General features: G+C 46.0%; 1 protein-coding gene across 1 annotated transcript in view; it reads left to right on the forward strand.

Annotated features, from left to right (window-relative positions):
- The window catches only part of LOC139277373 (protein SSUH2 homolog), an 80,289-nt gene that overhangs the window by 58,663 nt on the left and 8,865 nt on the right, over window positions 1-12,761 (forward strand). The window contains exon 11 of the mRNA XM_070895752.1: window positions 856-961. Within this exon, the coding sequence (XP_070751853.1) occupies window positions 856-961 (106 nt within the window). The remainder of the gene's footprint in view (window positions 1-855; window positions 962-12,761) is intronic.

The raw sequence follows: 12,761 nt of genomic DNA on the forward strand, positions 1-12,761 counted from the left end.
ACATCAAGGTCCACGGCGTGGCCCTGGACAACATGGACCACTTCCCCTATCTCAGGAGCCTCCTGTCAACAAGAGCAGGCATTGATGATGAGATCCAACACCGCCTCCAGTGCACCAAGGCAGCCTTCGGCTACCTGAGGATAAGAGTGTTTGAAGAAATTTGTGACTGAGGACGCAAACCATTTCCCGGCACAAACTTTACTGTCCCGCCGCCATTACTGCCTCGAAATGACCAGAACCAAAAATCCAGCCCTAAGTGTCTAACGCGCACATTATGGGCCCTTACCCTAATCCACATCAAATCTGTGGTGTTAAGGAGCTTTGCACATAATGCGCGTGCAGTCTCGAAGTGTTGAAAATATTTCTTGGTAACTCTTAGATCCGCAGTGCATCTGGAGCACTGAGCAGGCCTCAGGCCTCAACGGCCAATGATACAGGGCTCCGTCCCCAAATTCAGTACTGCTTTGAGCGCATCCAATCATAATTTTAACTCCACAGTTGCTAAAGTAGTGAACTAAATAGGCATAAAGACAAATGGATTGATCTTATAAAAGGAGTGGTTTGGGCTCGGTTCTGTTCAGAACCAGTGCACACACACAATTGGCATAGGTACCTTTCACAAAGGAGCAGCACTGACAAAGGCCCGGAATCAGTCTGACTTCCCGTCATGTCTACTGTGGATGGCACGCAGCACAAGAGACCAATGTTTGCAGTAATTGTGCTTTATTACAATACAGACTCACCTTAAGGAAGTTTACTGGTGCTCCCAGCACAAAGTTTGAAGGGAGCTCCATTTCAAATGGGTTTGCTACACTGGATTGAAAGAAACTAAGTTATCTTCTCTTCCTCAATTAGGCAAAATAACATTTTGGAACAAGTTGCTGACCAACAAAGTGGACTTCCTGTAGAGGCTTATGAGAAAGTTACTGGGCAGAATGTCTTGACTGATGAACAAGTCATGGTAAGAAAGAGAATTTTGTTTAAAAACCCAGATGCACATGGCCGAGTGAGATTGCCAAATTACAAGCAGGGATGGCTGGTATGGGAGATGGAGAAAGGACACTGCAGTCGGAGCTGCATTTCCGAGGGGGCATCCCGCTGTGCCGTACCAGACCTGGGAGAGCTTGATGCTGGAATTGGGTGCCTGAACTGGAAAGTGTTCCTTTCCCTAACACTGGTAGGGGAGACTAGAACTAGGGGGCACAGCCTCAAAATACGGGGGAGCCAATTTAAAACTGAGTTGAGAAGGAATTTCTTCTCCCAGAGGGTTGTGAATCTGTGGAATTCTCTGCCCAAGGAAGCAGTTGAGGCTAGCTCATTGAATGTATTCAAGTCACAGATAGATAGATTTTTAACCAGTAAGGGTTACGGGGAGCGGGCGGGTAAGTGGAGCTGAGTCCACGGCCAGATCAGCCATGATCTTGTTGAATGGCGGAGCAGGCTCGAGGGGCTAGATGGCCTGCTCCTGTTCCTAATTCTATGGAAAAAAAATAAGCTACCTGCCTTTGATGACCACAAAATTCACATAGGAGTCTATAAATTCGGGCGGGTTGCAGGGTTCAGTCCCTGTGCCTGAATGGTGAGGCGGGAGGCGCCCCTGATATTGGGCCTCAGACCTCCAATGTAATGGAGCTGGCCTGTCGTGACAGCCCGCTAGCTATGAGTAGAGAAACATCAGGCTGCTGCTCGAGTCACAGCTGTCCTCGGCCTCGGGCAAGTTAGGGTGGGGTGGTTGAGACAACGCAGGATCAGGGTCGCTGTTCGGGCTGGGGGTCACGTGGATCAGGGGGCCCCAGAGTTGCTTCAAGATCGGTTTGGGGGTAGGGGGGGGGGGGTCCGGGGTCGGTGGAGCCCTGGGTCGAGGGGACTGGGGGGGCCCGGAATCGGGGAGGTCGGGGGTTGGGGGTCCCGGAGTCGGGGGGGTTGGGGTCCCGGAGTCGGAAACAGGAGTAGGCCATACGGCCCCTCGAGCCTGCTCCGCCATTCAATAAGATCATGGCTGATCTGATCATGGACTCAGCTCCACTTCCCCGCCCACTCCCCATAACCCCTTATCCCCATATTATTTAAGAAACTGTCTCTATATTCTTTTGTAAACAGTGGTATTCCCCAGGGGTCAGTATTGGGACCACTGCCCTTTTTGATATATATATATTCATGACCTGGACTTGGGTATAATTTCAAAGTTTGCGGATGAAACGAAACTTGGAAATGCAATAAACATTGAGAAGGATAATAACAGACTTCAGGAGTGTGTAGACAGACTGGTGAAATGGGGAGACACATGGCAGATGAAATTTAACACAGAGAAGTGATACATTTTGTAGGAAGAATGAGGATATATGAACATATAAACTAAATAGTACAATTTACAGGGTCAGTGCAGGAACTGAGAGACCTGGGGGTGTATGTACGCAAATCTTTGAAGGTCCGTTGATAATTTCTAAATGTCCCGACGAAAACTGTGTTGATTGTTATAGAGCTGCTTAAGGATGCTTTACTTGGCAACTTTGTTTGGAAACATTTTGTCCCTTTCCTGTGCGTTATTACCAAGGGCTTTACAGCCAATGAATTACTTTTGGAGTGTAGTCACTGTTGTAATGTAGAGGCAGAAACCCTCACCACATATAAAAAGTGCTTGGATGTGCACTCGGAGTGCCGTGACTTGCAGGGCTACAGATCAAGAGCTGGAAAGTGGGATTAGGCTGCGTAGCTCTTTGTCAGCCGCACGGACAAGATGGGCCGAATGGCCTCCTTCTGTGCTGTAAATTTCTGTGATAAGGACTTGGGGTGGAAGCGACGTCCGAGGTCAATTCTGGGATTTGGAGCAAAAAGAAGAGGAGACGTGACTGATGGTTAAAGAAATATGGGAGGGAACACATTCCCCTTCCCAGTGGTTGCATATATGTTCATTAAGATCATTAATGAGATGGTCACCAAGCTGCTGAACAGTCAAATGGAAAAGTAATTATTTAACTCCAGTTGTGGTGTTACTGAGCTGAGTGAAGTGGAGGGTGCTGAAATTTCACCTTAGGTTTAAGAGCAGCTCACTAAGACAAAGGTCCTTCACCAGCCTGTCCTCACCGCACAGCACTGCCCCCCCAAACATCAAGGTCCACGGCGTGGCCCTGGACAACATGGACCACTTCCCCTATCTCAGGAGCCTCCTGTCAACAAGAGCAGGCATTGATGATGAGATCCAACACCGCCTCCAGTGCACCAAGGCAGCCTTCGGCTACCTGAGGATAAGAGTGTTTGAAGATCAGTTCCTCAAAACTGTCACCAAGCTCATGGTCTACTGGGCCATAGTAATACCCACCCTCCTGTATGGCTCAGAGACGTGGACCATGTACAGTAGATACTCAAGTCGCTGGAGAAATACCACCAGCGATGTCTCCGTGAGATCCTGCAAATCTCCTGGGAGGACAGACACACAAACATTAGCGTCTTCATCCAGGCCAACATCCCCAGCATTGAAGCACTGACCACATGTGATCAGCTCCGCTGGGCAGGCCACATAGTCCGCGTGCCAGACACGAGACTCCCAAAGCAAGCGCTCTACTCGGAACTCGTCCACGGCAAACGAGCCAAAGGCGGGCAGAGGAAACGTTACAAGGACACCCTCGAAGCCTCGCTGATAAAGGGCGACATCCCCACTGACACCTGGGAGTCCTTGGCCATAGACCGCCCTAAGTGGAGGAAGTGCATTCGGGAAGCCACTGAGCTCCTCGAGTATCGTCGCCGAGAGCATGCAGAAATCAAGCGCAGGCAGCGGAAGGAACATGCGGCAAACCAGGCTCCCTGCCCACCCTTTCCCTCAACGACTATCTGTCCAACCTGTGCCAGAGACGGTGGTTCTCGTATTGGACTGTACAGCCACCTAAGAACTCATGCTAAGAGTGGAATCAAGTCTTCCTCATTCCGAGGGACTGCCTATAATGATGATGAATCCACTTTGTCACCAGAAATGGAGCACGGAGAGTTATCTAGGGGAAGAGAGAGGAGACAAACAGAACTGAAACTGTCGTTAGCTTGTTAGCAAATTGTTGGCTATTTTATCCAATTTCAAAACAAGCATCCTCCATTGGGAATGGAGAGCGTTCTGCGGGCTATGTCAGCACTGGAGAGGCTAGGTTTCCTTTGTGGGGAGGTTTGGATGTCGATTTCCCAACTGATAGCGTAGTGTCCTGGTATTGGAAGCTACGTGAAAAGCCGGGCAGTGAGCAAGGCCCAACTAGAGGGTGCCAGTGCAGGCTAGAAACATGAGATCTTTCTCTGAAACATCAAAAGGAAAATGTTTTCTCCGATTATTCCATAAAACGGAGGCGTTGCTTGAACAGAATTCTTCCTTGCCCAGGAATTTTTCCCCCTTTCACACAAAGAGCCACAGCTGTGTGCTTGAAATACCAGCAAACTGTCCATTCCTTGTATTTTTGGTCACATCTTTTGATGGTGCCCTATGTTTTTTACATGTTGATATTTAAATAAGATTATTACTACTATTATTTTCGTACGATGGGAAAAGCTCATAATGGCATGTCTAGTTTGTCTTATCCATTCGATGGCCTCCTGAGATGCTGAGTGGAGAAATGAGATCTTAGTGGGCAGATTGATGTGATGTGTCCCATGGTCTGGGACTCATGGTTGTTGTAGAGCCACCTAGTGGGCTACTGATGTGTATAACAATAAAGCCATGTGTTGCACAGTTCTTACCCAGAAGCCATGTTGTGCAGTTCTCTGTAATGTTGTGTCTCAAGATATCACAGTATTGGCGTTGAAGATGGGATCTTGGATTTCCTAACTGAAATTTTTGGTGGGGGGTAATCCTGCCAACCGACAGAGGAACTGTTAGAGGTTCATCGTTTTGCAGAAAGACCTAAAAATCCAAGTTAAATTTCAAGCACACATGGCTGAACTGTTGACATTGCCAGAGTCCAGATGGCTGCGTCTACGGGAATAATACGGCACTTGGGTGAGTTCCCATCACAACCGAGAGACTTTCTGAGCTTATGTGAAGCAGCTAGAATTGTTTTTCACCACCAATAGTATCAGCCAAGTCCCCGATAATATAAACCGTAACCGGACGGTTTTAGCAAGGTTACGGGCTATTTTCTTGACTGAAGCAGGCCCCAAGGTGTATGAAACCCTGAAAGATTTGCTTGGGCCCGCCAAGAACATGCCACTAAAGGAGATTCTAACCAAGTTAGAACAACACTACAATCCTGAGCCCCTGGAAATTGCTGAAAGTTATCATTTTGGAACATGCGATCAATAAATGACGAGGGTATCAGTGAGTAATTGTAGCATTAAAAAACCTATCTATTCCCTGTCATTTCGGAAACTTTTAAGACCGAGCTTTGTGTTTCCACTTTGTTTGTGGTTGAAAAATGAACGAATTGGAAGTAAATTATTGACGACCCCTAACTTGACTTTTGATTTAGCTTGTCAGATAGCTATGTTGATGGATATGGCCAACTAATGCTCCCGAGAATTTCGCGCTATTTCCAGCTGTCAGACAACCGAGGTGAGTCGCCTGCAGGCTAAACGTAAAAGGCAGTTGGGTCCCAAGGCCTCAGCAACTGGCCACGGTAACATTGTATTGAAGTCATGCTATCGGTGCCTGGGACAGCACATCACTCGACGCTGTCCATATGTGTCCGAAGCTGTCCGGCGCCAGGCCCTGGAACATCATGGGCAGCCCCAACATGTGTGAGAACACCACCGCAAGTCGGGGCTATAAATAGAGCTTGGCACCGGGCCCTGGAACATCGTGGGTGAAGGTGCGGCGAATGAGGGTATGGGGCCCTGAAGAGTCGATGGCCTAGAGGTAGCACGGGCCTGCCCACACTGCGAAACGTATGCACACTAGGTCCGTGCATCAGAGCAGGTCTCCAGTCGCCCTGGTTCAACCCTTGCCACTGGATAAAGGCCTAGCTCTGTCGAGCCAGTGTGGTGGCTGATGTGCAACGGTCACCACACGTTAAAAAAATCCACGCACAGACATCTTCCACCCACTCAATTGGAGTTCAGGACTGGAACATCGGGTCCTTCATTGAAACATGTGTGAACTCTTGGGGAAGCAAGTCATCCTTGTCAGAGGGACCGCCTATGATGATGATGATAACAAGTTCTGGAGTGTAATCTACCCATTGCACTGCCAAATGTAAAAGATTTGTTCACAATGCTGACAGGTGGCCAGATCTTCTCAAAGTTAGATCTGACAAATGCCTACTTACAACTTGAGTTAGATGAAGAGTCCAAGTCATGATTGACTATAAATACTCATCTCGGCCTATATCAGTTCAATAGACTACCATTTGGAGTGTCTTCCGCCCCCAACATATTCCAGGGGGTGATGAACCAAATTTTGCAAGGGATTGAAGGGGTAGTGTGTTATTTGGATGACATACTCATTTCAGCACCAAACTAGGAGTTGTATGAAGTGCTCAAACGGCTAGAGAAGCATGGAGTTAGGAGTGACTGCTCATAAGTGTCTGATGTTTCAAAACTCAGTGGAGTACTTAGGGTACAGAATGGATAAAGATGGTTTACATTCGACCAAGGGAAAGCTGGATGCAATCAGAAATGCACCCACTCCCAAGAATGTCACTGAATTTCGATCATTTTTGGGTTTTTTGAATTATTATGGAAAGTTCCTCTCAAGCTTGGCTACAGTGTTACATCCACTGAATGAGCTGTTGAAAAAACAGGTCCCTTAGAAGTGGTCAGAAGAATATGACACAGCATTCAAAGTGTGTAAACGCCAGTTAGTAGAGAGCACCATGTTAGTTCACTGTGACGTATCTAAGGAGATCAAGCTAGTACATGACGCCTCTCCGTATGGAGTTAGGGCAGTGATCTCTCATGTACTGGATAGTGGGGAGGAGAGACTAATTGCTTTTGCTTCATGCATTCCGTACCAGTGAGCAAAATTATACGCAGATCAAAAGGGAAGCTTTTACAGACCTCAAATACGTGTTTGGTCGTAAGTTTACCATAGTTACTGATCATAATGGAATCAAAAACACAATTTCTAAATTTGCTGATGACATCAAATTGATTAATACTGAGGAGGACTGCAACAAATTACAAGAGGACATTAATAAACTTGCAGAATGGGCATATCATTGGCAAATGAAGTGGATGTAACACTGTAGCCAAGCTTGAGAGGAACTTTCCATAATAATTCAAAAAACACAAAAATGATCGAAATGAAGTTCAACACAGATAAGTGTGAGGTATTACATTTTGGTAGGAAGAATAGGGAGGTCACTTATTACTTGGAGGGTGCGAGTCTGGGTGGGGTAGAGGAGCAAAGGGATCTCGGAGTACAAATACACAAATCGCTAAAACTTGCGACATAGGTTAGCAAGGCCATAAAAAGCAAACCACGCACTAGGGTTTATTTCTAGAGGTATAGAATTGAAAAATAGGGAAGTTATGCTAAACCTATATCGAACCTTGGTTAGACCACACTTGTACAGTTCTGGTCACCATATTATAAAAAGGATATAGAGGCACTGGAAAGGGTGCAGAGAAGATTTACAAGGATGCAACCAGAAATGCGAGGGTATACATATCAGGAAAGGATGAACAGGCTGAATCTTTTTTCTCTTGGAAAAAAGAAGGCTGAGGGGTGACCTAATAGAGGTCTTCAAAATTATGAAAGGTTTTGATGGAGTGGATAGAGTGAGAATGTTTCCACATGTGGGGAAAAGCATAACTAGAAGCTATTATAAGATAATCACCAAGAAATCCAATAGGGAATTCAGAAAAACCGTCTTTACCCGAAGATTGGCGAGAATGTGGATCTCGCTACCACAGGGAGTGGTTGGAACGAATAGTATAGATGCATTTAAGGGGAGCCTAGACAAGCATATGAGGGAGAAGGGAATAGAGGGTTATGCTGATAGATTTAGATGAGGAAAGACGGGAGGAGGTTCGAGTGGAGCATAAACACCGGCATGGACTGGTTGGGCCGAATGGCCTGTTTCTGTTCAGTATATCCTATGTAATCCTATATAATAAGCCGCTGACAGCAATCCTTCATCCACAGTCCCCAGTTCCAACCTTAGTTGCAGCTTGAATGCAGAGATGGGCTTTGATTTTGGCAGCATATACGTATGACATTTGGCAGCGTATACTTATACGTATGACATTGAGTCAGCTGATCACAGTAATGTGATGCTATGTCCAGGTTGCTATCCCTATCACAAGTTACACCCGATAGGGACGAAGTGTTCTATTTCTCATACATTGATGAGCCGCTAGTCACAGCTGAAGAGATTGGTAGGGCAACCAAATGTAACCGAGTTTATGTCAAAGGTGTATGATTACATAGCAAATGGATGGCCAAATCAGGTATCAGTGGAAGATATTCATCTACACTTCGTTCGTAGGAATGAATTGTCTGTGGATAAAGACTATCATGTGGGGAGCAAGAGTGGTTATCCCAAATAGGTTCAGGTCTAAACTGTTAGGAGATCTTCATGACCAGCACCTGGGAATGTGCTTGACCATGAGTTTTGCACGCAGTTACTTATGGTGGCCAGGTTTAGATAAAGAGATAGAGTACATCGTCAGTCAGTGTACAACATGTCAATCGGTAAGCAAGAATCCACCATCTGTGCCATTACAGCCATGGAAATGGCCTCCCAGGGTGAGGCAAAGGTCACATGTAGATTTTGCTGAGCTAGAAGGACAACAATTGTTCATTGTGATTGATAGCCATTCGAAGTAGGTAGAGATGTTTCCGAATCGGAAAATAACAAGCAAAACACGCGACAATTTGCGAAGATTGTTTTCTTCATACGGCCTCCCAGGAGATATTGTGTCTGATAATGAGCTGTAATTTTATTCAGAAAAATTCACAGTTCATGAGCAGCAATGGTGCAAAACATATCAAAGTTCCACCCTGCTTCAAATGGTGCAGCAGAGCGCAAAGTACATATTGTAAAACGAGCCCTCATCAAGCAAATGTTGGATCCAAATCCAAAGAAACGTCAATTGTCATTGGACCACAAACTGGAAAATGTTCTGATTACTTAGCAGAATACTCCTCATACCACTACTGGTAGAACACCAGCAGAGTTGTTTCTCAAATGACAGCCAGGAACCAGGTTCTTGTTGTTAACACCAAACTTGGCACAGTCAGTAGAAGAGAAATAATCAAGATAGAAAGAGAGTCATGATAGAAGTAGAGTTAGAGAGAGGTGTGTGAAGTTGAATCAGAAGGTTAGAGTGAAGAACCATCACCATAAATGGTTATAGTGGTTACCAGGAAGAGCAGTGAAGATATGTGGCCCTCGCATATATTTGGTGGTCAAGATGTTTGATCATGGAAAGGTTAGGTTTGTTCACATTGATCATATCTTACCTACAGATGAGGCAGGAGTTGAAAGTTGGGATGATTCAATTTATTCCGATGAGTCAGATAGTCTTGTTACAAGTAGAGTACCAGTAGCAAATCCTACAGCAGATGTACCAGAAACAAGTCCAAGAGAAAGTCAGAATTTAAGTCTGAGTCCGAGTCAGGCAGATAAACCGCCTGAAAGTGCAGAGAGTCCAAATGTAGATCAAGGTCAGCCCTTGGAGAAAAATTCTCCTCGGTATTGTCCTAGAATGAGTCAAAATCCTACAACAAGATCGGAAAGTTCTGTTCAAGAAAGAAAGTATCCTCTTCGAAACAGAAAAACAGTGGTTGTTTAATCTATAAATATGGAAAAAAGTTCTTATCTTTTGTTTGTATTACTGAATTCTACAGTAGAATTTAGAAACATAAAATGGGTTCTATTTTGGGAAATGTATATCAAGAGTTGTGTATACCATGCAAATCATGTACAATGATTATTTGTTATGATTAACTTCTTCAATAAGGGGGGGTGGGAGAAGTTTTGTAGAGCCACCTAGTGGACTACTGATGTATATAACAATAAAGCCCATGTGCTACACAGTTCTTACCCGGAAGCCATGTTGTGCAGTTCTTTGTAATGTTGTGTCTCAAGATATCACAATGGCCACAGTCATACTTTGGGTCAGCCCTCATCTTCCACTTGTGGATCAAGTGGCGCATCGTCCGTGCCCTGTGCGTATTAGGTCGCGCTCTGTCCATTGTTTTCGAGGGAGGTTGGTGCCAGGGACCGCTGCTGTTGGGTCAGTAATGAGGTGTTGGTTCTTGATGCTGCGTGTGTCTCACTATTCCGTCCGTCTGAATTGTGGGTCGATACCAGCTACATGGATATTGGCGGCTGTTCTACAGCAGATGTACCAGAAACAAGTCCAAGAGAAAGTCAGAATTTAAGTCTGAGTCCGAGAGGGCTGGAGTACAAAAGCAGGGAGGTCCTGCTGCAACTGTACAGGGTATTGGTGAGGCCGCACCTGGAGTACTGCGTGCAGTTTTGGTCACCTTACTTAAGGAAGGATATACTAGCTTTGGAGGGGGTACAGAGACGATTCACTAGGCTGATTCCGGAGATGAGGGGGTTACCTTATGATGATAGATTGAATAGACTGGGTCTTTACTCGTTGGAGTTCAGAAGGATGAGGGGTGATCTTATAGAAACATTTAAGATAATGAAAGTGATCGACAAGATAGAGGCAGAGAGGTTGTTTCCACTGGTCGGGGAGACTAGAACTAGGGGGCACAGCCTTAAAATACGGGGGAGCCAATTTAAAACCGGGTTGAGAGGGAATTTCTTCTCCCAGAGGGTTGTGAATCTGTGGAATTCTCTGCCCAAGGAAGCAGTTGAAGCTAGCTCATTGAATGTATTCAAATCACAGATAGATAGATTTTTAACCAATAAGGGAATTAAGGGTTATGGGGAGCGGGCGGGTAAGTGGAGCTGAGTCCACGGCCAGATCAGTCATGATCTTGTTGAATGACGGAGCATGCTCGAGGGGCTAGATGGCCTACTCCTGTTCCTAATTCTTATGTTCTTATGTTTCCCCACAGTGCCCAGTGTGATTTTAAGTGCCTTTGTGGTGGGTTTATCACGTCTCCGTGAATGGGAAGCTCGATGTTGCTCATGATTTTTTCCACCTCCTGGATCACTCAGTTGGAGTGAACTTGAGCATCCCTGACACCATCTTAATAATTCATCTTAATAATTAAGATTATTAACAATGTACATTCCAATTAACACAATTACAATATTACTTTGTACAGCAAACTGAGAGAGTTAGCCCCCACGTCTATTCAGCTTGTCATTAGTTCTGTTGTGTTTTCCTGTTTCCAGAAGTGAATTTCACAGCATTCTGGTCACTGCATTACACCAAAAGGGTTAAAACAATTCCTGAACTTTCACCCGTCGGAATACCTACCTTGATAAACCAAACACTGCTGGATCTAATTTGATAAGGCCCGCGAGATTTGCTCACGCGCATTTCGAAAGCGCAGGTGCTGCCTGCTAAACTGATTTCCGCGTACAGCCCAGCGCCCATCGTGCTGCTGGCGGGCTGTGTGCTCAGCGGGAGGTCCAGGGTCGCGTTGGTGGAGTGACGCTGCATTTCCTTAAAGCAAGGCTGTCATTTTCAAAAGCAGTCTTCAGGCATCGCACACTAATTGACGTCACGTTCTTCATATTTACACGGGAGAGGCAAACATAAACAGTGGCAGTGCTGAGGAGCTCTCCAAAATGGCAGCCCCTGTGTTCCGTGCCGGAAGTGGGCAGAAGCGAGGCCACCACCATTTTATCAACAAAACCGGCCGCACTACAACCTCCAATTTCACAGCCTGCTGCTCTATATTCTAATATTGGATGTGAATTAAAGATAAAGGAAATCAATTGATTTATTACGAATGATTATTGTTAAGAGTAGTTTTTTTTTTAAACCTTACCCATCTAGTGGGCAACACATGTAAAAGGTAGGGGGACATTAAGGGGAATCCAGAATTTGGAGGGAGGGGGGGTTGACAGGGAGACATATCCCAAAAAATTGTGTGAGTGGAAAGACATTTTCCCTGAGATGCTCTCTTCCCCCCAGTGCCTGGATATATGATACCGTCTAACGTGACACAGAATGTATAAGAAACATCTGATCAGGATAGGAAAGGCGAGAGAGAGAGAAAGAAAGATGGTGCACAGAACACTCACTGGGAAACAAACATTGCTTCATCCAGCAATTGAGCGCTGTATGCATTTCAATTGTTGGCAGCTTTTCAAAGGTAATTCATTGGCTTGGAAGCATGTTGGGACATCCTGAGAATGTGTAAGGGTGTGATATGAAGGCAAGTTAATCTTTCGTAAAATTCTTTGGGGTAGATTTTCCAGTCTTTTGTGCTTTTATGTGCCCCGGGGCACCGGCAATGGCGGCGGTGAGCTCTTGGCGGGCGATCAGCCTCCAGCGCCCCACGGGCGTTACCGGGGCTGGTTTCGCGGCGACACGGAGCAGCACCGCCCGGAAGAGCTGAGCCGGTGTGCAAGGACCCTGATTGCGACACCAGCGCACTTTTTGAGTCCCACCCGACCCGTACGCCCCGCAGCATGCTTTGCTGCCACCGCCTGGGAAATCAGGCGGTCCAGCTATACCGACTGCAGAGAGGTAAGCGATGCCGTCCTCCGCTAAATGTGATTTGTTTTTTCTTTAAATTTTTTTTGCAATTTATGTTGTGGTGGCGTTGGGCTATGTACTGAGAGTGTTTTTGTGGGGGGGGGTTTTTCCTGTTTTTTTTTCTCCCCAGGCATCTCACTCGGGGTGCTCCTGGGCCAGCTCTTTAGCTCGTGATTTTCCCAAGCTCAGCTGGCCTAGCACCCTAAGAGAGG

Source organism: Pristiophorus japonicus, chromosome 12, assembly GCF_044704955.1.
Source record: "Pristiophorus japonicus isolate sPriJap1 chromosome 12, sPriJap1.hap1, whole genome shotgun sequence".
NCBI lineage: Eukaryota > Metazoa > Chordata > Chondrichthyes > Pristiophoridae > Pristiophorus > Pristiophorus japonicus.